Consider the following 21,721-nt stretch of genomic DNA (forward strand, 5'->3'; position numbering starts at 1 on the left):
CCGCGCCAATTTTCATTGCTGATTTTGGCAAAATCCATGAATACAAAAATGAAAACCTAACCTAACAAATAATCCAGTAGGTACCTATACCAGCTATTTTCAAAATTTGTTTGCCGCTGGCTTCCTATATACCGACAAGAACAACATACCTACCTACCTGCACTGATTGAAAAAACACCTCAGAAACATTGGTACTTGAAAAAATATGACACCTGACAGGATTCGAACCTGTATACATTGAATTCTGGCCGATGTGCTTTACCAATTTAGTCACCAGTATTATATCCAATTACGGCATAACTAGCCGTAATGTGACTGAAGCTTTTTACAAATTATGCTAGTATTATTGACCTTTGCGGCTTGGTCAGAATACAATGGGACACAGCTTCCAGCGGTTCCATCATTCGAGCAGATATGTTTTAAAATTGTGTATGTTCATAAAGAATGTCACCCTCACAATTATTGTGATATAGTATATTCTATAAGATCCCTTTAGAGCACAGTGTAATTAGTAATATAATGCTTTCTGCGAATATTATTTAATAATATTTTATAACTTAACAGCTGAGCAAAGGAAAGGGTGAAAAAATGAAATTACATTTATCATAAAACATCAATTATTTATTAAAATACTTAAAACTACCTATCTATTAAAAATCATCAATCCAAGAGGTACTTAACTGGGTGGTCGACTTAAACTTAAAAATGTAAGGAGGTGTAACATGTAATTTCTTTGCTTGGTCTAAATATATTACAATAAATCATCAATGTTATAAAGGAAAAAATCAATGTGGGTAGGTAGTTACATAGGTAAGTATTAAAAGTAATAAACTTCTGTGACGAATCAAAACGTGGGCGGACATTCTTCTTAGGATGAGCACCATGGTGTAGAGTAGAGAGCCGTTACACGGCCCAACTCATCTGGCTCGTAGCAAAGCTATATTGGCTTCCTGGAGTCGATTCGCATACGACACAGCTCGGGCCATGTAAATCAAATCATCCACATTATGGTGAGCGTGGAATTTTTTCAAACAATTCTCATACTGCAAACAAAAAAGCATTGATAAGATTAAGCAAACGTGTACAGAAATAAACAGAATATTACTGTATTTGCTGTATAAACGTATACTACGTAGTCAACAATTTATTGTTTTTACATTTCATTGCTTGTTTGACCATTAGATGGGTGAGCAGCACATTGCATAGAAAGCCTTGGGGCATAGATAGCAGTGGTGAAGGGTGAAGGTAGGCTGTTAAGAACTGCCATAAATAGTGCACATTAAACTTTGTCAGTTATGCATATTTTTTTCATTGAAATAAGACAACAACTTACAGATGGTGTTGGGTTAGTTTTTTTAAATTCAATTAAACCCTGCGAAAACAAGTCTTTTACAGATTAACATCCACATAAGACTTTTTTGGAATATACTTTTTTATCCCAAATTGCTCCATGAGATTTAGTCGACCACCCTTGTCATATAGATACACATATTTCGGACCATGAATTGGATCTACAATATGGCTGCTGCTCTCTATGAAGACGTGCTTGGTGAATTGTGAATCTGAATCACTATACTGTTTTACAAGTTTCACAATGCAGACAATAAACACCTCTTCTCTGAAGTGTATATTGATCTATCTAGTATCAACGATGAAACGAAGACAGATGACAAAATGACTAAGATGGTTATACATAATTATTATATCTTTAAAAATGAAAGTTCATGTCTTGTATATTAATAAAAAATGGGATGATATAACTGCAAATCAGACTGCTCTAATTAAATCCAAGCTTCGATGTCATCTGGGAATTGATCAGTGACTTTCTTAAGATGTGCACGAGCTACATCTCGTTAAGATTGAAAGTTGATGTAGCGTATAGGGATTTTTATTATCTCGTAGTTGTTTGGTTGAGCCTTTATGACATTTTCGAAACATTGGGAGGCCCAGTGAAGGAATAATTGTTGAATACAATAAAACAATTTAATATATTTATACATTGGCTTTGGATGAATTATTTTAATTCGCCCACTTACAGTATTGACAATAATAATTACAACATTATATAGACTAGAACATAAATTTCAGTCCTTATACTTGATAAAAAAAATAAGAAAAAACTCAGCAAAAAGTTGGATGGCAAAATTAAAAAGTGGGCACGATCCTCAGCCATGAGTGAACGACCAAGAAGAAGGATGTATGTGGCAGTGAAGAATTATGGACCGAGAAAAATGGAGGAAGATAAGGAGGCCTTCTTCCAACTGTAGATCGACCCCGGCTGATGATGATGACTTGATAAAAACTTATTGTGTGAACAAAACAATTATTGTAAAGCAATTTTCTTAAGGTGACGCATCAGTGAAACGCCAAATAATTTTCAACTGTACGCGCGACGAAATTTTGGACTCGCTGCCATTCACCGAGAGAATGTTGACCCAGGAACACGTCACTTTGCTGCGTGATGGCGACGGGTCAATTAATTCTAAAATCGTGTAAAGATGACTAAAAACGTTACCCATTAACTTTAAAAAGAAAACATGTCAATGAATATACTATTATTGTTATTAATAGAACAATAAACAGAACATAAAATGGACGTATGTTGGATTTATATGACAATTAATATTTCGTTTGACAGGCGTCATTTTCACCCGCCACCCGCAATCCGCGCATCGCCTAGCAACGATCTTTTTAGACCGTGCCTCAACTAATGCATGACCTTAAGTGGTGAATACCAGGTCATATTCTATTATATACAAAATTTGATTCATAGATAGCATAAGGATCTCTTCGAATTTTCATACTGACATACTAGTACTTTTTAATAGTTTAAATTAAATTATAGATTCTTCAAGATGTTACACAAGATTTAACAATGAAACATTCATCAATCTTCCATACATAACTCGAAACAGGTTCAGAAACAAACCAAATTGATAAAAATGTTAGAACATGACATGGGAATCAACCCTAGATCTATCGCATGCCAGTTGAGTCAGCTTGAGAAGATCCAAGATACGAGGGTGGGTCAATAAGTCCTTAGAAAAGCCGACAGGTGGCGCGACTAGTACTGTAAGCGGGTTGTTTTCATGCAGCGGCACTACCGATTCAGTATGCTGCGAAGTTTCAATCAGATTGGTCGGGTTGTTGTGTGTTTCTCGTACATTTAAAAAAAAAAATTGCTTGTTTACAAAAATGGAGAAAATTGAGTTTAGAGCTGTTATTAAACATTTTAATATAAAAGGGTTAACAGCAAAGGAAATAAAAAATGAGTTGGATTTAGTTCACGGCACATCTGCTCCTTCACTTGCAACTATTTATAACTGGTTAAATGAATTTAAACGTGGTCGTACATCAACAAAGGATGAACCACGCTCAGGACGTCCTGTAGAGGTGACTACACCAGAAATGATCAATAAAATCCTCGATATGGTGTTAAGTGACCGAAGATTAAAGTTGAGTGAGATAATTGAGGTTACAGGGATCTCAAAAGGTAGCGTCATTTCTATTTTACATGACAAATTGGGCTTGAAAAAAATGTCTGCAAGATGGGTGCCGCGTTTGCTCACAGTCGACAATAAACGCAATAGGGTGGTGGCCTCTAAAGCCCTGTTGTCGCTCATGCAACGCAATCCGGATGAATTTTTTCGTCGCTTTGTGACTGTAGATGAAACATGGATACACCACTATACTCCCGAGACGAAAGAACAGTCAAAGCAGTGGATTGCGAAAGGCGAACCATGTCCAAAGAAGGCGAAAACCGTAAAATCAGCTGGTAAGGTTATGGCTACTGTATTTTGGGATGCACGTGGAATTATTTTCGTTGACTATTTGGAAAAAGGAAAAACAATAACAGGGGATTATTATGCATCTTTATTGGACCAGCTAAAAAACAAAATTGAAGAAAAACGGCCTCATTTAAACAGGAAAAAAATCCTCTTTCATCAGGACAATGCCCGTGTTCACACATGTTTACGATCAATGGCTAAAATTGAAGAATTGAAGTTCGAATTGGTCGACCACCCACCGTATTCGCCAGATTTAGCCCCCAGTGACTTTTTCCTTTTCCCAAACTTAAAAAATGGCTAAGTGGACAACGTTTTTTTTCAAATGAAGAAGTCATCGATCGGACAAATGCTTATTTTGAGGACCTTCCGAAAACTTATTTTTCTGACGGTTTAAAAAAAATTGAGAAACGTCTAACCAAGTGTATTGAGCTCCAAGGAGATTATGTTGAGAAATAAAAAAAAAAACTGTTTTAATGCTTTTTTTTAAGGAATTATTGACCCACCCTCGTATTTCGAATGGGTATTTTACTGAGGCTGTTCCAAATTAAATATTTTCAATGAAGACTTACATTCTTAAATCACGTGTATTATTTAGGAATATCAACTGTTAAGCTGTGGACCCAATAGGTTGAGCAAACCATCATCTATTTCTTGTAAAAAATATCTGTTATGAGACCTCTTCGTGAGGCAGCCGAGATCCACACCAGATTGTAGGGCAAGTAAAAAATATATTTTTAACTGTACGCCTATACAAATATGATATAAAATATATATACATTCTCTGAATCCCCTCGATAAAATTATATACATCTGCTCGAGGCCAAAGTGGGGCAGGACAAATGCAGAAAGCGCAAACTGCATAGCCTAGTCGTGGTGTCTCGTGCAAGTTAGTAACAGCTCTCCGCACACAACCCCTGATTCTCTGTGTTGTGGAACGCACGCAGAGTCAGGTACTGGACTTGGATTGCAATCCTGAAAACAAATAACAAAACAACTGAATGAACTGAACTGAGAAAAATTTTCACCCTGCTGAATTAAGTGGATACACAAGGAGATTGAAATACTATTATGATTACTAGATAGATGGAGCAACGAGATCTTTTTAAAATTTATGTAGAAAGAATTTTATTCTTTTCCTCATAAATTTCATACTCATGTGATATATGAAATTTACATTATGTATGTAATTTTATTAATCAGACATTATTATAGGTTCATATAATTTCTTCATGTTTTCTTTACAGAGATTAAATGGTCCACATGCTGAGCGTAGGTTAAAATGGAGCTTTTATGGTATATTCAGAGCATAACCCTGGACATTAATAAGACGTTTTAGATAATCAATTTATATAATTTTGAAGCCTTATTATCCTCTATATTTATTTTAAACATTTGATGACTGTATAAAGTATTTTTATTACATAAAATAGTATTCTTTTAAACATCTCGCTCCAATGTTTTAGAATATAGTCAAATTTCGGTACATCCATGTGCAGTGGTGTTAATATTTTTAAGATTCATTAATTTTTAAACGCATTTACAAAACCATTAGTAAAATTAATGTTAACATTATATTATAGTGACATATTTACGATAAAAAAATATATTTAATAATCTTTGTGATTTATATCTTGATTAATAATCTGAATTTTATTATTAAAAAATTGACACGATTAACACATTTAAAGATAATTCTAAAGATACTAATTATAAGCTATGTCTTTGACCATTCAAATATGATAAACATCCTACGAATAATGTTTGCTTTATAATAATTATTGACCTAAGAATAAGGTACTATATTTTGAAATACGCCATATTTATTGGCATTTCCCAGTGGTTAAGCTACAACATACGGCCGTAGCTATAAATTGACAAATGATAAATGAATTAGGGAGTAAGATCATGGTAACGCGCGTGTTTGAACATGTATCGATTTAAAAAAATATTTTTTTTTCGGTTAGGTTAGATTATGGTTACAATGTAAGTATCCCAAACCTTGCTTTATCCTGATTATTTAGCTTTATAAAGCAATGGCCCATGCCGAAACGGAGAACAGCCAGGCGGTTGGAGTTGGTTTTCAAAGTTTCCCTGTAGAACCCGAGAGCGCTGCGGTAGTCTTTTTTATTAAAAGCGATGTACACTTTCCATTTAACACAAAATTGAATTGAGCATCCGCCATCCACCACTTTATTACCCTCCAACAAGCACAAGTATGCTCGGCCCAATAGATGATTCTGCAAAAAAAAAAAATGCAGCTGTAGGTACAGCATTTATGCCAGTAAATAAATTTGGCTGTTGTATAATGAAAAATCAGTTGTTTTCATTTTGTTTTTCCAAGTCATGTTGTGAATGGATTGAACTTGTAAATTGTAAAGTTCGCTTCATATTATTAAATATACTTAAATAAATTTGAACAAAATTTGACTAGGTTGAATAAAATAGGTAATGAAAGTGGGTCTTACATGATCGTACTTGATGATTTTGTCGGCAGTGGTGTATACGTTTGTGGCTTTGGTGAACAGATCCCGTTTCATGTTTTAATTCTTTTCATGGTTAGCTTCCTGCACGCAGTATGCGGCGAGCATGTCCAGGCGCCGCATCTGATCTTCCTCTGAGTTAGAATAATCGATGTTGGCCGCGGTTAGTGCAGCCCGCATTCAAGATTTTGATGAAGTCATCAGTTCTTTTTGTTTACGTACGGCACCTGTATAGAATAAAAAGATTTATATGAGAATACGCAATTTGAAAAAATAAAAGGACCCTCGCAAACGATGCCAATAGAAATCAAGATCCGACAGGTCCCATCCATTCATTCGAATATCATTCTCTCGGGACATAAAAATGTGGATAAATGTGGTTGAAAAATTAACCCTGCCTACATTGCAATAAGGGTTATTGTTGTACAACATTTCTTTCCAAAACGCTAATATATATATTATATTGTAGCAAGTAGTTAAATATTAACTTTACCCACATTGCAAAAAAAGGATTATTCAAGATTTTTGAAAGATGTCTTTGACCTATTCTGCAAAAATTGCCCACTTTAATATTGTGATTTTGTATGAAACGGTGTATTATCATGGTACCTACTTATATCAATGTATACAAACGAGTAAGTTTTAATACCCGCTCGGTTATTGTAACTTGGTTTCTATGGGGCACTATTTCTTTCAAAAAGTTTGAAACGTCATATGATGAGCAAGGTCTTTTTTCATTGAGGCATGACCATAATAGATTAAATTGGACTAGAAATCATGCATTCTTGCACGCCAATCGAGGTATCGGGAAGATTCTACAGGTGTCACTCTTAGCACAGCTATGAAAAACGCCTAACGTTCGGTACACCATGGTATACGCTCGACTTTGTGTGTCGAGACGTGGTGGTTGGCGATCGAGAAAAGCAAACACCAGAGAGTAATCATTACCCATAAAAATTGATTAAAAAAGCATTCATTTAGTTATTTAGTATAATATTAATATACCTACTCAAAAGGGTTCGCCATCCCGATTATAATTGATAGTTTTTTTTTCTACAATAGACTGTTTTCCCTAGGAAATTGATGGTGACATTCTAACTTCATTACATTCCATGCGTAAAATCTAAATTTACTACGTAGGCCAACATTGACCCAGATGATAAATGGGATCTCTCTAGGCGAAGAATTTATTAGTATTTTTTTCATCTCATGCGGTAGGTAATATTTGTTCAGGATCGAACTTCGATCACCTGAAAATAATTTAGATTAGGCAAACGACATTGGTAAGGTACGTTAATCACATGTCATAAAATGAAGTAAAATCACATCACAAAACTTTTGCTAGTTCAATGTAATAATTATAACGAAACTAAACATTCAAAACGATACATTATGTTAAAGGTTTATCTTTACACTATTACCAAAAATCAAAATGTTTCGAAGTCGCATGACCTAGCACCGGCGGTAGGTAGGAGGAACTAAAGAGTGACGTCATTACATTTTAAGCATACGCATTGCGAGACGCGAGTTCAGTACCTACCCATGTTATGGGAATTCACCGTCTTCGAGCTGCATTGAGAAAACGAAACTTGGGATGCCCCGTAAGGAATTATTGTTTTGCCGTAATCTATTTTCACATTGCTGCAGAATTCATATATAATAATTTTCTTATAAGAATAAACGTCAACTTAACCCTTTATCTGATGTACGGTATAACGATACGCTACGGCGTACGCCAATCGATGTATGAAGCTTCTCTAAGCAACATAGAAAAGTAATGAATCATTTCAGCGGGGCTTATAAAATTTGTATCAAAAATACGACTTGGAAGTTAAAGGCTTAAAATAGTATACGATCACTTCGTTATAGTTTTTACGATCTGCTATCACATAAACAGTAAAAAATAATGATTCATATTATAACACAGCATAATAATATTATTAATTATTAATGATTTGCTGTATTTTTTACCTAACAACGATATTACGAGTATGTAGCTTACTGATTGTTTATCTTTTTACACCAACTGCAACACCGCATGCAACTTTAGTGAAGTTGATATGCCTAAAAAATGTGTGCATTTTTTTTAACAGTCGTGGGATAATAATGATATTATCATGGGAAAAATGACTCTGTTTTGTACAGAATACTACAAGAAGAAACACCGCTAGATTAAAAACTCAGGTTAAATGGACGAGGCTCAAAAACAGCAGTTAATAAAATTGACAAAGCTCCAATTTCTACAAATATTTAACTAGGTACCTATCTATTTCATCACACTATTTCTCATTGTGGAAGGAAACAAGCCCTACTATTCGATATTTGCCCGGTGACATTACAAGTACGTTTATGCATCAAGACTTCATATCAAAAGATACGCATCTCAACTGGTCACAATATGACGTTTATAGAAATCTAATCAAAGAAATTTAATGAAGATAGGTACCGACCTACATTTTTTACTAAATTGGGACATGAGGAATATGAGTAGGTAGGTACCTATCTAGTGTGAACAATAACATTCACTTCATTTTCAAGAACACGAGAAAAATGATTTTTTGGATGTAATTCTAGATTGCGACATTTGCGTTTCATACAAAACGCATAGGTAGGTAGGAGTAAAGAAGAGTTGATTAAATGGTTGATTAGCACGTTTTATGCCTTTTTCGCTCTCAAGCGTGACTTCAAAAATATTACCAACTGATCGGTGCGAAACAAACATTTGACGTTATCTGCTTTCTTATATTATATTTTATGATAAACTCAAACAACATTCATGCCGAAGAGACCACTCTTAAATGGTTCCATGAATAAACAGAACTTAAGAAAAAAAACGGTGACAAAACAGAGCAGCGATAAACAGAACTATGACATTTCAGGAGAAATATAACTTTTAATAGGTATTTAAAATTGTCGTAGCAACACAGGTTTTCAATACGCCGTAATAAATCAAATTAAATATGAGTACTTATATTATAATATAGGTAGGTAACTATTCTATCCATACATATAAGTACTGCATTCCTAATCGCTGAAAAGCCTCAATTAAACAGGACTCAACTCGGTGTTGTCGGCAAGTTAGGTACCCAACCAAAGCTGACTGGAAGAACGAAATAATGAGTTTAATAATTCTGTGAAGATAAAAAAAACAGGAAGATCGTCTCTCTTCTAATTATAGCAAGGAATCAATCATTTTGAGGCTGCTGTTGAGAGATGTCCCATGACTACAAATTGTTATAAAGGTTTTTGCAACGCCATTTTTTCATTGTAGGTACCTAGTCACCCAAGCATTTCGAACCTATAAGATACCTAGACGAAATAATATAGCTTGCCAGCGATTATTATTAACCAATGCCCATACAGGTCACATTGAAGTTAAAAAAATATATGATAGGTAGGTACCTACCTACCATTAGTAATCGAGTGACAATAGTTGTGTATGATTATCATTTTTGAGTTTTTTACGCCGAATATGTATAATATGTACATATTTCTTTTATAAGTATTTAATTAATACATAGATAGGGTGACTTTTATATATGAAAATTGGCCATAGTATAGTAGTTGGCCGTTTCAACTTTTAGTTGATAAAATAAGGTGTCAGTAATTATTTTATTACGTCGTCTGTTGATATATGTATAGCTTGGTCTCCATTTTCACACAGAACAACTTGAACCAAAATTATTCCCTGTGATTGTTTTAGAAAAGTTATTGGTGAAGAAAAATACGAAAACTTCAATATGATAAACACTAGAAAGGCTGTGAAGACACCGCCAACATTTATAACTTGTTTCAATATTGTGGAGTTATTTTAAAACATCAGAAAATGAAAAGACCAGAGCAGCATTAAATTTCACTGCCACAAGGTAACAGCTTCTAATGCAAATACACAATAATAAACAGTTACAGAAACAGTAAAGAACACTAAATGATATACAACCATAGTCTAATCACGAACCGACAATCATACATAATATTATTATCTCGGCAAGATGACATTGAACCATCCACATCTGTTTATTTGATCCACTGTGGCGCAGTTGAAAAACTATGTATTCCGGTTAAAAAACCTAAACGAAAATTGAAGAAAAAAATTAAAAACTTCTTTTTGCAATAGTGAAACGCAACAGATGTTGTTAAAATAGGTACGAATACCTAATTCGGAAAATATTATTCTTTGCAGATCGTCACCGTTCAGGCAAAAGTCACCAACCCTAAAAACATAGTTTTGAGATATCGCAATTTGAAAGTTTGAAAATGCAGGAAAAATCAGATTTACATGTTTTTATGGTTTTATCTACATTAAATTATTTTCTCATGTCTTCTTTACAATTTCTTTAAGCTACTTTTACTTTTTGATGATAATTAAAAAATCTGGAAGGCTTTGAAGGAGGCAAGGTAGCTCAATTTATGGTTTGGTGACTTTTGCTTGTTAATAATCTGAACAATGTTAGCCAAAATAAGGATAGTGACAGGTAGTGATATAAGTAATAATGAAGATAAAGTGGTAAATAATAAGTTTTATTGAATGAAATAGTCTTTTAACATGTTTATTTTTGTGTTTTAAGATATAAATACATAAAGTTAATGAATTAAGTGGTTTGTTTGACTGTAAAACTAATGCTAATAACAAACCAACGAAAAAATTTGAAATTTAAGTAATAACATAATGAAAGCAAAGAAAGATTAACAGATAATAATAAAAAGTACTCCTCGTCGGTATCACTTCCGACATCAGGTTCTGCATTCCTATTAATAACGCTGGTTGAGCTCGGCAGAGATTGGTACCAGTGGTAGAATTCTTGGGGTATCACACCTTTTTCACATAATACCATTAAGTCTTTATGTTTCTGTGAACTTATTGGTAGAGGCTTATTATACGCCTTTGACAATATATTTGGAAATGTTGGAGCAAGATTCCGAAGAGCAATATTAATTTCTAAATATTCGCCGGAATGGCCATACCTATATTTTATAATTGAAGGACTTTGTTTTTCAAATCTGAAGCATTTCACCTTTAACCAGTTAACTTTTTGCCCAGCCGTGTTCCTGGTTTTATTTTTTAATACTTGTTTGGACAGGAGACCCAAATCATAAAAATCGCTGTATTTCAGTTCTTTTGTGGTATACGGTGTCGCAGTTTTTTTATTGCGATTAGATCGAGCAGCTGAAAAAATGTTTATCCAATCATGCATCGTATACACACTCATGAATCGCTTCTTTTTCTCAATAGCACTGTGCATACTGTCACATTCCATCATTGAATGTCCGGATTCTAAAAACTTTTGCTCCAATACTTCAATATTGTCTGAGCTCTGCACCACGTACATCAAAAGGGCCACTATATTTTGATTGCGGTTCTGGCCACCGCACGTGTCACCAAAAATGGACACTTCTTTTATATTGCTTGGCAAGTTAGTCATATAACTATACAAGCATGTACCAATCTCGATGCTACCACGCTTGCCATTTACCTCATGCCAAGCATAACAGAAAGCATTATTAGGCGGAGCTCCTTCATAAATTGTCAAATTGTAGCAACAGAGTTTTCTGCTGTAATACAGAGGTGAGACATCGCTACTTAGAATTTGTAAAACACTCTGTAAATCAAAGGTTACTGTTGCAAAAGTGTTTTCTCGAGTTGCCCTTTCTTTGTCCATAGCTTTGTCGGTGTTGGCTTCCCTCTCCCTGTTTTTATGTTCGGTGTAGTTTTTCTCCAATTGTTTCTTCTCGTCACCGTCCTTCATTGCGTTATATTTTGTGCAGAGAGCACATTGGTCTTTTCTCGGTCTAAAAAAGGAGTAATTATAGTCCTTGCAAAATATCCTTTTGTAAGATGTGATGCTTGGAGGTATGACATCCTTTCCTTTGCAAAATTCTGTGAACAGTGCAAACATTTTTGATATCGATAATTTACTGTCTAAATATTGCCGGCTCGATGATTTTTTCCTCATTTCCTCCTCCTCCTCATTTAGTTCCTGTAATAAGTAGTAATACAATTATTAATATATTGATAATATTATTACTGGTGAACGTTTTAGCTTTACCCTACACAACAAAATATACTTACAATAATAGGCACAGCACTTGTATCTGTCACTTCCATATAAATATAGTTAGGCGATTCGCTAATAGAAATGTTATCCATTACATTCTGAAACAATACAGTATGTAAGAATTATTATTTTTTCAACATAATAATAAAAACAATACAATTGGTTGGTTCTGTTAAAGTTAACTCACATCCTGGGTATCGTCATTGGAATCAACTTCATTAATTTCCATGATATGGGGATTTTGATTTAATACATCTTTACGATGCATAGAATCATAGGTTGTACTCTGAAACATAAATAATATTTTTTACATTAAATTCAGAACTTAGGTGTGGAACAAAACGCCTTAATTATGCTAAAATGAATATGAAAACAAATTTACCGCAGGGGCAGAGTTAACATCAGATTCATTGACGTTCATAGTGCTTAAATTATGTTGTGTACCGGATATTCTGTATCCATCTTCAATAAATTCAGTTGAAGCACTCTGAAATACAAGAAAAGTACTTCATTATCAAGTATAACCTCAAAATAATTAATATGGTAAATAAGACAATTTCAGTCGATTCACTTTAATGTCTTTATTGAATATAAGACAAATATTTCATTGTAATTTCATTGGGAATTGAATAAAAAGTTTTGTTTTCGACAAACACTTACCGGTACAACAATTTCAACGTCACTTGATGCACTGTGATATTTCGAGTAATGCATGATAACAGAACTCCTGTTCGACAAATAAATATTACAAATCTTGCAAAGCATTACGGAATCTGGTAATATAACAACAATTACTCCCAAACAATCCACAATCGAAACAATATCGTAACTCGAAAATCCGAACGTTCAATGACAGTTGACACGATGCAAGTGTAATCATAGACGAAAATGACCATAAACGAAAATAATTGTCAATCACAACTCTCTATGGTTGGATGGTGACTTTTGCTTGTTTATTTCGTCATCGCTGTGCTGCATTTACGAACAGACAAATGTCACCATCACGCTATGGCGAGTTTTGTTTGATTTAATTTAGATCAAAGCGATCTTATTATAACAAACTATTCTTGTTTGGTTATTTTTGCGTATTTCAGACAAGTATTAGATGTTTTCAAATGACAAATCAGTAAAACTCACCATCCATAGTATAGGGACTTTTGCTTGTATATTTATAACGAATAATTTATTTTTTTATAGAGTCAATAATGTCTATTCGACTATAATGATTTATGCTTGTTAAGATTTTATCGAAAGTCATTTAGTGAAAAACAAATAATTCCAATTTAAGGAAAATTTTACTAACTAATGTACCGTGGTGACTTTTGCATCTTAAAGAACATACCTAATTTTACGCTTCGAGTGACATACTCAACTCAAAACTGCCATTTTTAGGTTTGGTGACTTTTGCCTGAACGGTGACGAGATGATACATAATAGTAATTATCGATATTAATGATATTTTAATAATTATATAGTATTGGAAGATAATGATTTGTTTTTGTGTCTTGCATTATGTGGTACCAGATACTATCTCAGATGGTATTTCAGATAAATCCGGCATTCATAAGAGAAACAAGGACGATTCTGAAATGATGGATACAGAGAAATACTGAAACCTGGTTTTTTCAATTAATTTTTTAATGGTTTTTTCATACTATTTTATGTTTTTTTTTTTAAATTTCAATAAACCTTTTTTATAAATACATATGTACCTACCTACGTTATTTAATTTTACTGAAATCTTCATGTTTATACCATTTGGAGACCATTTGGAGCCATATAATAAGCATTTATTTTTCGTCACCTAATTGCGCGGAACTTGTAACTCCACTTTTGGTCTAAGTCTAAGTCTAGTATGCAGTCTTATAGTAAATTTAATTATTGTCTATCGGTCTGTTCGTATACCATCCGTGTTGTCTTAATGTGTCAAACTCGATCATTGTTTCTACTTTACATCAATTTCAATTAATCATGGCCCAAGAAATTAGAAAGCAGTTAGTTTGGTTCAGTGCTCGAAATGGAAAATCTTACTAACTGGAGCGCTGAATAATCATTCTAAAATATGAAAGTGGGTTAAATATTTTTCGGATATTATAAGGGCGATATGCCTAGTAATCAGGGTTTCATTTATGCTTTAAGGAGCCCTCAGCTAATACATATTACCCCCCCCCCATAGTTTTTTTTAAAAGGTACCTACTCATTTTTTGCAAAATCACATATTTTTCATCAATTTTCTTAGAATTGGGCTGTTATCTTCAAAATTCTAGAAACTCGTATATTTTTGTATTCCTTCGCTGCAAGGTTCTTTTGTGATTTCACATTATTTTTCGGGTTCTGTAGACCTACTAATTTTGGGTCCCGGACCTGTAGCCCTTTTTGTAAATTCAGCCCTGCTTGTAAGGGTAAATAATTACAAATTTGGAGCACATCTGAAATCCGAACAGCCTATATTATATTATAGACCTTGTAGGACTAATCGTTAATAAATAACATAACATATTCTCACGAATCGGTTCTTACAACTATAAAAACTATATACCTACATGCAATATTATCTCAATAACATGAAACGGAACGCAATTTTCAAAGAATCCACGAGCCGGAACGGTATCTTTTGGAATTTCACGAACAGGAACGGCGCTCCGGCGCGTTCCGGTCTATTTCGAGCCCTGGTTTGGTTGTAAATTTAATGATGCCAATGTATAATTTAGACCAGTAGACCAGTAGGCGATTTTTTGGAGTCCAAATGCTTGTGCTAAAATTTTAATAAAAACCTGTGCAACTGTAAGTATTTGAGCATTGTGTTTTTGTCCTTTAAATATATTAATGGTTTTACGTGACGAAATTAACTGCTATCATACGTTATTATAATATATTATATATAATATGTTTTCCTTATACGTTAGCGGTGCGTAATACGTTTCTAATAATTTCAGTAATCCGCAGCTGTAAAAAGGTTTAGAAACATTGATTTCGACCATTTTAAGGGACAAATAAACATTTTAAACATAGTATGGAAGTTTAAGTCCTGAATTAATACCTTAATTGAAAACTATTTCAATCAAATAATTTAGATGGACTAAAATACCTTGTTCAGCAAGAAAAGAAAAAATACCTACCCCAGAAGTGAAAGGAATCTGACAAAATTACTGAAAAATATGTGTTTACAATATACCTACAATGCGTTTTGATATATCCAAAATCTAATGTGTCCAGCGCATATTTTAAAACAAAACTTGCCATTCATAATTTTACTCTCTGCAACCAAAAACGATTGATGGTCTTTGCAATGTTTTGATTGAAGTCGAAAGTGGGCTTACTGCAAATTAGCTTTCCAGTGTAATATTTCAATAATTTACTCTTCCTCTTCTGCCTCGTTCTACGACGACGACGACGACTATAAAACCACTATTCTCTATAGTGATGGAGCAGGGAAAAAAAACCATTAAAAAATTTAGTACTCACCAATGCTTTATTAAATTAAAACTGCAATGCCACGTGCAGTGCACCAATGTACAGTAAAAAAAGGAGAAGGACCACACTCAAATTGAAGTTGAACGATTCGCTCTGTAATTGAAATGAGGTTGAGAAATAAAAAAACGTGTTCATGCTGATTATGTAACTGCTTTTAAAGAAGCCAGGAAAAACCTAAGCCATACAATGTCACATATTTATGCCATCATTTTAATAAAAAAAATATTGGTGTTAGATTTTACAAATCCATAGGTACGACCAGGAGGAAAACTAATGACTTATATTCGAGCACTGCAATTTAATGGATCTAATAAATGGAAATATTAATTTCAAACTGCGTTTTAGTGAAGAATAGCAAGAGCTCCCTGTACGAATAAATTAAAGTACTATTATGCAACCAAAATTCTTCGCAGCCTCCCCTCAACTATATCAAGAAAGGCATGAAATAAAATAAAATAAGTAAGAATACCTTCAGTTCTTGAAAACAAGTATGGTGGCTGATTATCACTAATTTTATAATAATCTGTCATTTGAAAGCTAACTCGAAAATTAAAATTAATTAAATATGATATTTTTCATTTATGTGATGCTTATTACTCCTATTTATGCAATTTTATTGAATTTTCTAACATAATGTAGACAAGCAATAGATACTGTAAAACTTGGTGCTGTTTATTTTAATTCAAACATTGTAACTCCCAGCTCAAATCTCAAAAAAACAAAAGCAAACCACGTAACTCCTCTATATTCTATGTTAATAAATATTTTGTAAAAATGACCAAATTTACTCATTTATAACTTTAAAATACTAAAAGTGTTTTTCAAATTTCCTAAACCAGTCCGTTTTATTTTAAAACAGTTTTTCTTCCTTCCGTGAAGTTGGTCAATACGGAGTTACAAGTTCCGCGCATTTAGTTGACGGAATGTCATTCCAATATTATTTTTTGAAGAAAATATCGTTGCATAAAAATACATTGCATTTTTCAAAAATATGCATACCAACCTAAATATTGTATTATAACTTATTTATTTTTTATTACGGATCATAAGTTAAAAACAAAAGGTAAGTATAATTATTATTTACTGCGTTTTTGTTTATGAAATTAACATTGATCCATTCAAAATCATAAATAAAAAGACACATTTTAAGTTTAATAATGATTTTTTTTTTATATTTTGACACTTTTGTGTATACAAAATATTATTTTTTAAGTAATCTATTATAAACCGAAATATTTAGAGAGCATACACCGTTTTGGCTATTTTGCGAGACTCTGTTGACTGGATCTTCCAAACGGATGCGGTTATTTTTGTTAGGGATATTTTTAAGGGGTACTTACTGAAAATGGAAAAATAAGAATTTTTCGCTTAATTTACATGGAAAAACAATACAAAATACATGAAAAATCATGTAATTAAATTACTCAAAGCTGTGCATTTAAAAAATGTGGAAAAAAAATGTTTGATGTTAAAACTTGACGGCCATTCAAAATCAAATTTATAGCTTAATGTAAAAGATAAAAAATTAAAAAATCATGTTGAAAGTTTTAAAAATATATGTAATCTAATGCATTTAACAAAACAATTTAAATGTAAATTTAATGGTTCAAGTATCAAGTCACTAAATTTAAAAAAATAATATCTCTCAAGATATAATCTCGAAATCAAAAAAAGCACGTGCACAAACGTAAGCCAATAATAGACAAATTGATGACCTAATAAAAAAATCAAAAAGTTTGTTGGGTGGTTCGACTTAACGTTCATCAAATATTTCATATCAAATATCGCACGCACTATATGAGAAAAAAATAAAAAAAAGTATGCAGAATTGTGCACTAGCTATGCGACAAGAGTTCACTAAAAAAAATATTTTTAAACCCACGCAGTGAGGTTTTGCATACAAACTTAAAAATTAAATAGCGCGCTGAATACAGATGTAAAGGCAAAAAAGAATCGTGCACTAACGTTCACTGCTAACGCAATAGTGATAACAATTAAATTTTTGGAAAAAATCCAAGTTTAGTGACACAAATATCCAGCATTTAGCTGGGTCACCCAAATTGAAATGCGAATAACCCCCTTAATGTGCGTGCACAAACGAAAGAAACGCGCGCACAAACGTGCACTAACGATGCACAAACGAATGCACACAAAAAAAGTTGAAATTTCAATATTGGGTGACCCAACGTTTAGCTGGAACACCCAATTTGAAATTGGAATTTTTCGGTTATTATAAGTGCACAAACGAAAAAAAATCGTGCACAAACATACACTAACGATGCACAAACAAACGCACCCAAAACGAGTTTTAACATTGGGTGATCCAGGTAAATGGACCTGTTAAATTGTGAAAATTGTGCAATAATGGAGCGTAATGAAGTCAGTAACGTCGCGGAGGGACTAGCGATGGAGACCGACTCGAATGAATTGGAATTGCTGTTGGAAGATCCAGTGGGTGAGCTAAGGGAAACAGTTAGATCACTGGACAACAAGGTATCACAAATTTTTTCAATCTTGACCCAACAGGGTCTGCCTGCAGTGGTGCCTACTCCGCAGAAGCCGATGGTAAACATCGACTCTCCGGTAAGTTTTTTATGGCCACCCGCAAGGCCTGAAACAGCGGAAAAACCCAACAGGATTCCGTTGCCTATATTTAGTGTCGTAGTTCAGGAGCCTGCTTTTCCGACGCCAGACAAAGCTCGGGTAGCGGAACTGACCAGGCTCCAACTGTTCGACACAGATAATTGGGCGGGGGTTCACTACGCTGAAACCCAAAAACAATATTTGGCGGCCCCGTCTTTCGTTGAGTTGAGACTCAACGATGAATTACGCCCCTACGATCATTCATTGCAAACGATTCATCTAATGGAGCGTACGATCGCCGGCCTCCAAAATGCGATGCTCGCTCAAAAGGAGTGTATTCGGGACGCGCTACAGCGAGTGGCGCAGAAGAACATAAGGCAAAAATACGATCAACATCTCAAGGGACTTCAGAGTCAACAAGAATAATAAGAGTTTTAATGGTAGGTAAAACTCCTTTCATTATGCATTTGTTAGAAATTTATAATCATACATAGGTAATTAATAATTAAATTTCAAAAATTATAAATCCTCCTCCTGTAAAATAGCATTTTGGTTGATTCGCCCTTTTTACAAAACACCGACGATATGTTCTTTTGCCGCGTTTAAGATAAATATTGTATTGAAAAACGTCTGTAAAAGAAAACATTAAAATAGAAAAAATGCAGATGGGCACTTTTGCCATTTGAAAACGGAGATACGCTGATCTCGTTATGATTCGCTCAATTGTTTTATTTTGACAGCAAAACATACTTAACACTCCCGTTGCCACGATGGTCTCGCAGTTTAGAAATGACCTTAAATCATAGATACCCCACTTATTATTATGTATATAAACGTCTACTTTTAGCTATTTGTAGATAAAATATTTAGGCATAAAAAGAAAAATATATAGGTGGTTGAATTGAATGTTTTATATGTAAAATTAATCATTTTTCGAAAGTCTAATCAATATTTCGATAAGACAGTGATAGGGCTATCTAGAAAGATATACGTTAGAGAAACGCGCATAATAGTAATGTAAACATGAGACACTATTTTAAAATGTCATTTGTTAGTCAGAGATAGAAATGTATGTCTTTGTTCAACATAATTCTGTGAATAATGCAATCAGTTATAGCCTCCCATAATATATCGAACCTTGAAGTATACATTGTTCAAATACATCTGACGATAAACGCCAAAGCAACCCTTAACGCAATGTTATTAGTGTTCATTTTACCGTGTTAACTTCGCTACATGTGGCGTTTATTCATAAACAATTAACGAAAAGGATCCAATGCTATTGACCATTGTCTAGTCAAGTCATAAAACCTTTTTTCCCGGATTTAGAATACAGACCCTTGCTACAAGGTTTGTAAAGATTACATCAGTTTGTGGGACATAGGCAATTGAAAAAAATTCTCGAGCGGGCTAAATAAAAACAGCACAGCATGTGGCGTGGCGTATTCACATGTTCTACATGTTTATACTATTATCATATTAGGCAATGCAATATGTTAAATATTGGCAAGGGTAATATTATTTCATTCTGTTTTAGAATTTTAGGAAAATAATACAATGCGATAAATTTCATAATATTGATGTACCTACCCATTCAAATGTTGTATTCAAACCCAAATATTAAACCCGTTTAAATAAATACCCTGCATTGAAATCAGACAGCTACAGAAAATGTAGGTATGTTCTAATGACTAGCATCAATAATAATATATTTGTATCTATAGTTAACTGTAGCTTTGTAAATTGCGGTGCGGTGCGGTTAATACGATATTCTAAAATATCCTTTTTTTGACGATATTACTAATACCTACCTATATTAGTTTTTTTTAATTATAAAAGATTATAAATGAGACATTATTTTGTTGGTCCATGGTTGAACCGTAATAAATTGTATTGTCGTCGTAAATCACTAATAATAGCTTTCATCCGAAAATAATAATGAGTCAGCAAATGCAATTTAAGTGCAACTAGGTAGTACACGTGGAGTTTCTTTTGTTTATGAAGTAGACACACAGTTGCAAAAAATATTTTATAGTGTTTGCAGCATTTTTATTTTTTAATTTTACAAGTACCAATAATAAAATTATAAAGTAGGTACCTACTTACATACCTAATATGTAAATAAATAATCATAGTGAACCTGTTGTGTTTACATGATATTGTGTTATAATATTATATATTATTATTAACTATATATAATAATATGTCCATAATATCGGTGGATTGTATGTAGGTACAAGAAATTCATATTAAGATTACTGAATCATTCTAATTTCATAAGTACTTACCAAATAATATTATTATATAAATAAATATTATCATACTCAATCTGATGTAGGTATATACATAATAATATACTATTATATTATTTCTCAGTGGTGAAGTGTGGAGGTAGACTGTTAATATCCGACATAAATAGTGCATTGTGAGTCATACGTACCTATTTGTTTTTATTGAACTAATACTACAATAATTTACATAATATGGTGTTATATAGTTTTTAAAAATCAGATAAACCCAGGCCGAAATAAAACCATAATAGTTTCGGTACGCTTTGGGCAATCCTACAATTTTGTGCACACTTTTTCATTCATACTTCTCTTTTCGTTAAATATAAAATACATATTATTATTACACGTCATGTTGTTGGTATTTTTAACTCTTCAAGTGAAGCGCCTAGTTTCAGAAGCCCTAAAAAGGTTTTCATAAAATTTTGAGTTTGATATATATTTAGATATATGTTTTTGTCCACTATATATTGGACAAAATGTAAGCAATAAAACTTAATGTGTTCATTAAAATATATCGAAGCCAATATTATTTCATAATATGCTAGGTATCTATTATTTTATGTGGCGAACGTAATAACGAACGCCTGCACACGTGTTATTCTACCTTACAACACCCTCGTCCGCTTCGGATGAATTAGCCATCCCCACTCTCCGTGAAATGACAGCGTGTGTTCGTTGTTCCATTTAAAACAGATCGAGACACACCGTGGTTTGGTTATGACGTACATTTATCGATGTACGATTATTATACACGATTATAAGATAATTGCATGTGATATACACAGAATAACATGTTAAACGATGACTAAATAGTATTTAAAAACATACTTTACCTTTTGAAGCAATCAATTAGCTTTTAAAATGCCTTAAAATGCCAAATTTCTAGCGGGACACTGAGTGGACGGCATGGGAACGGGCGTAATTTTTTTACCATGGTAAGGGAAAGGTTAAGTATTATTGAAGTGTGTCAACCGTGTGAAGTGTTAATGTATCTATTATAAATATTAGTATCGACCGAAAACACTTTTCAGTATTGTGGCAACACTTTT

At 33.3% G+C, this 21,721-nt stretch overlaps 2 protein-coding genes across 2 annotated transcripts in view; both read right to left on the bottom strand.

The window, feature by feature from the left end:
• The window catches only part of LOC147063766 (uncharacterized), a 76,702-nt gene that overhangs the window by 30,441 nt on the left and 24,540 nt on the right, over positions 1-21,721 (bottom strand). The window lies entirely within an intron of this gene.
• LOC147063768 (uncharacterized) lies at positions 4,653-13,111 on the bottom strand. The gene is made up of 7 exons (XM_085959340.1): positions 12,985-13,111; positions 12,707-12,811; positions 12,512-12,610; positions 12,339-12,422; positions 11,475-12,246; positions 6,491-6,495; positions 4,653-4,760 (listed from the first exon to the last, which is right to left on the bottom strand). The coding sequence occupies exons 1-7, from the start codon at positions 13,087-13,089 to the stop codon at positions 4,653-4,655; spliced, it is 1,278 nt and encodes a 425-aa protein (XP_085815466.1). The 5' UTR covers positions 13,090-13,111.

The sequence above is a fragment of the Rhyacophila brunnea genome, unplaced genomic scaffold (genome assembly GCF_057557595.1).
Source record: "Rhyacophila brunnea isolate RB1 unplaced genomic scaffold, BYU_Rbru_1.0 scaffold_88, whole genome shotgun sequence".
NCBI lineage: Eukaryota > Metazoa > Arthropoda > Insecta > Trichoptera > Rhyacophilidae > Rhyacophila > Rhyacophila brunnea.

Excerpts from the sequence above, each read along its gene's own strand:
- LOC147063768 (XM_085959340.1), bottom strand. The coding sequence starts at position 13,089 with ATGCTTTGCAAGATTTGTAATATTTATTTGTCGAACAGGAGTTCTGTT. Across the intron at positions 12,611-12,706 it reads ATGTTAACTCTGCCCCTGCG|AGTACAACCTATGATTCTAT; the intron begins GTAAATTTGTTT and ends TTTATGTTTCAG. Across the intron at positions 12,423-12,511 it reads CCAATGACGATACCCAGGAT|AATGTAATGGATAACATTTC; the intron begins GTGAGTTAACTT and ends GTATTGTTTCAG.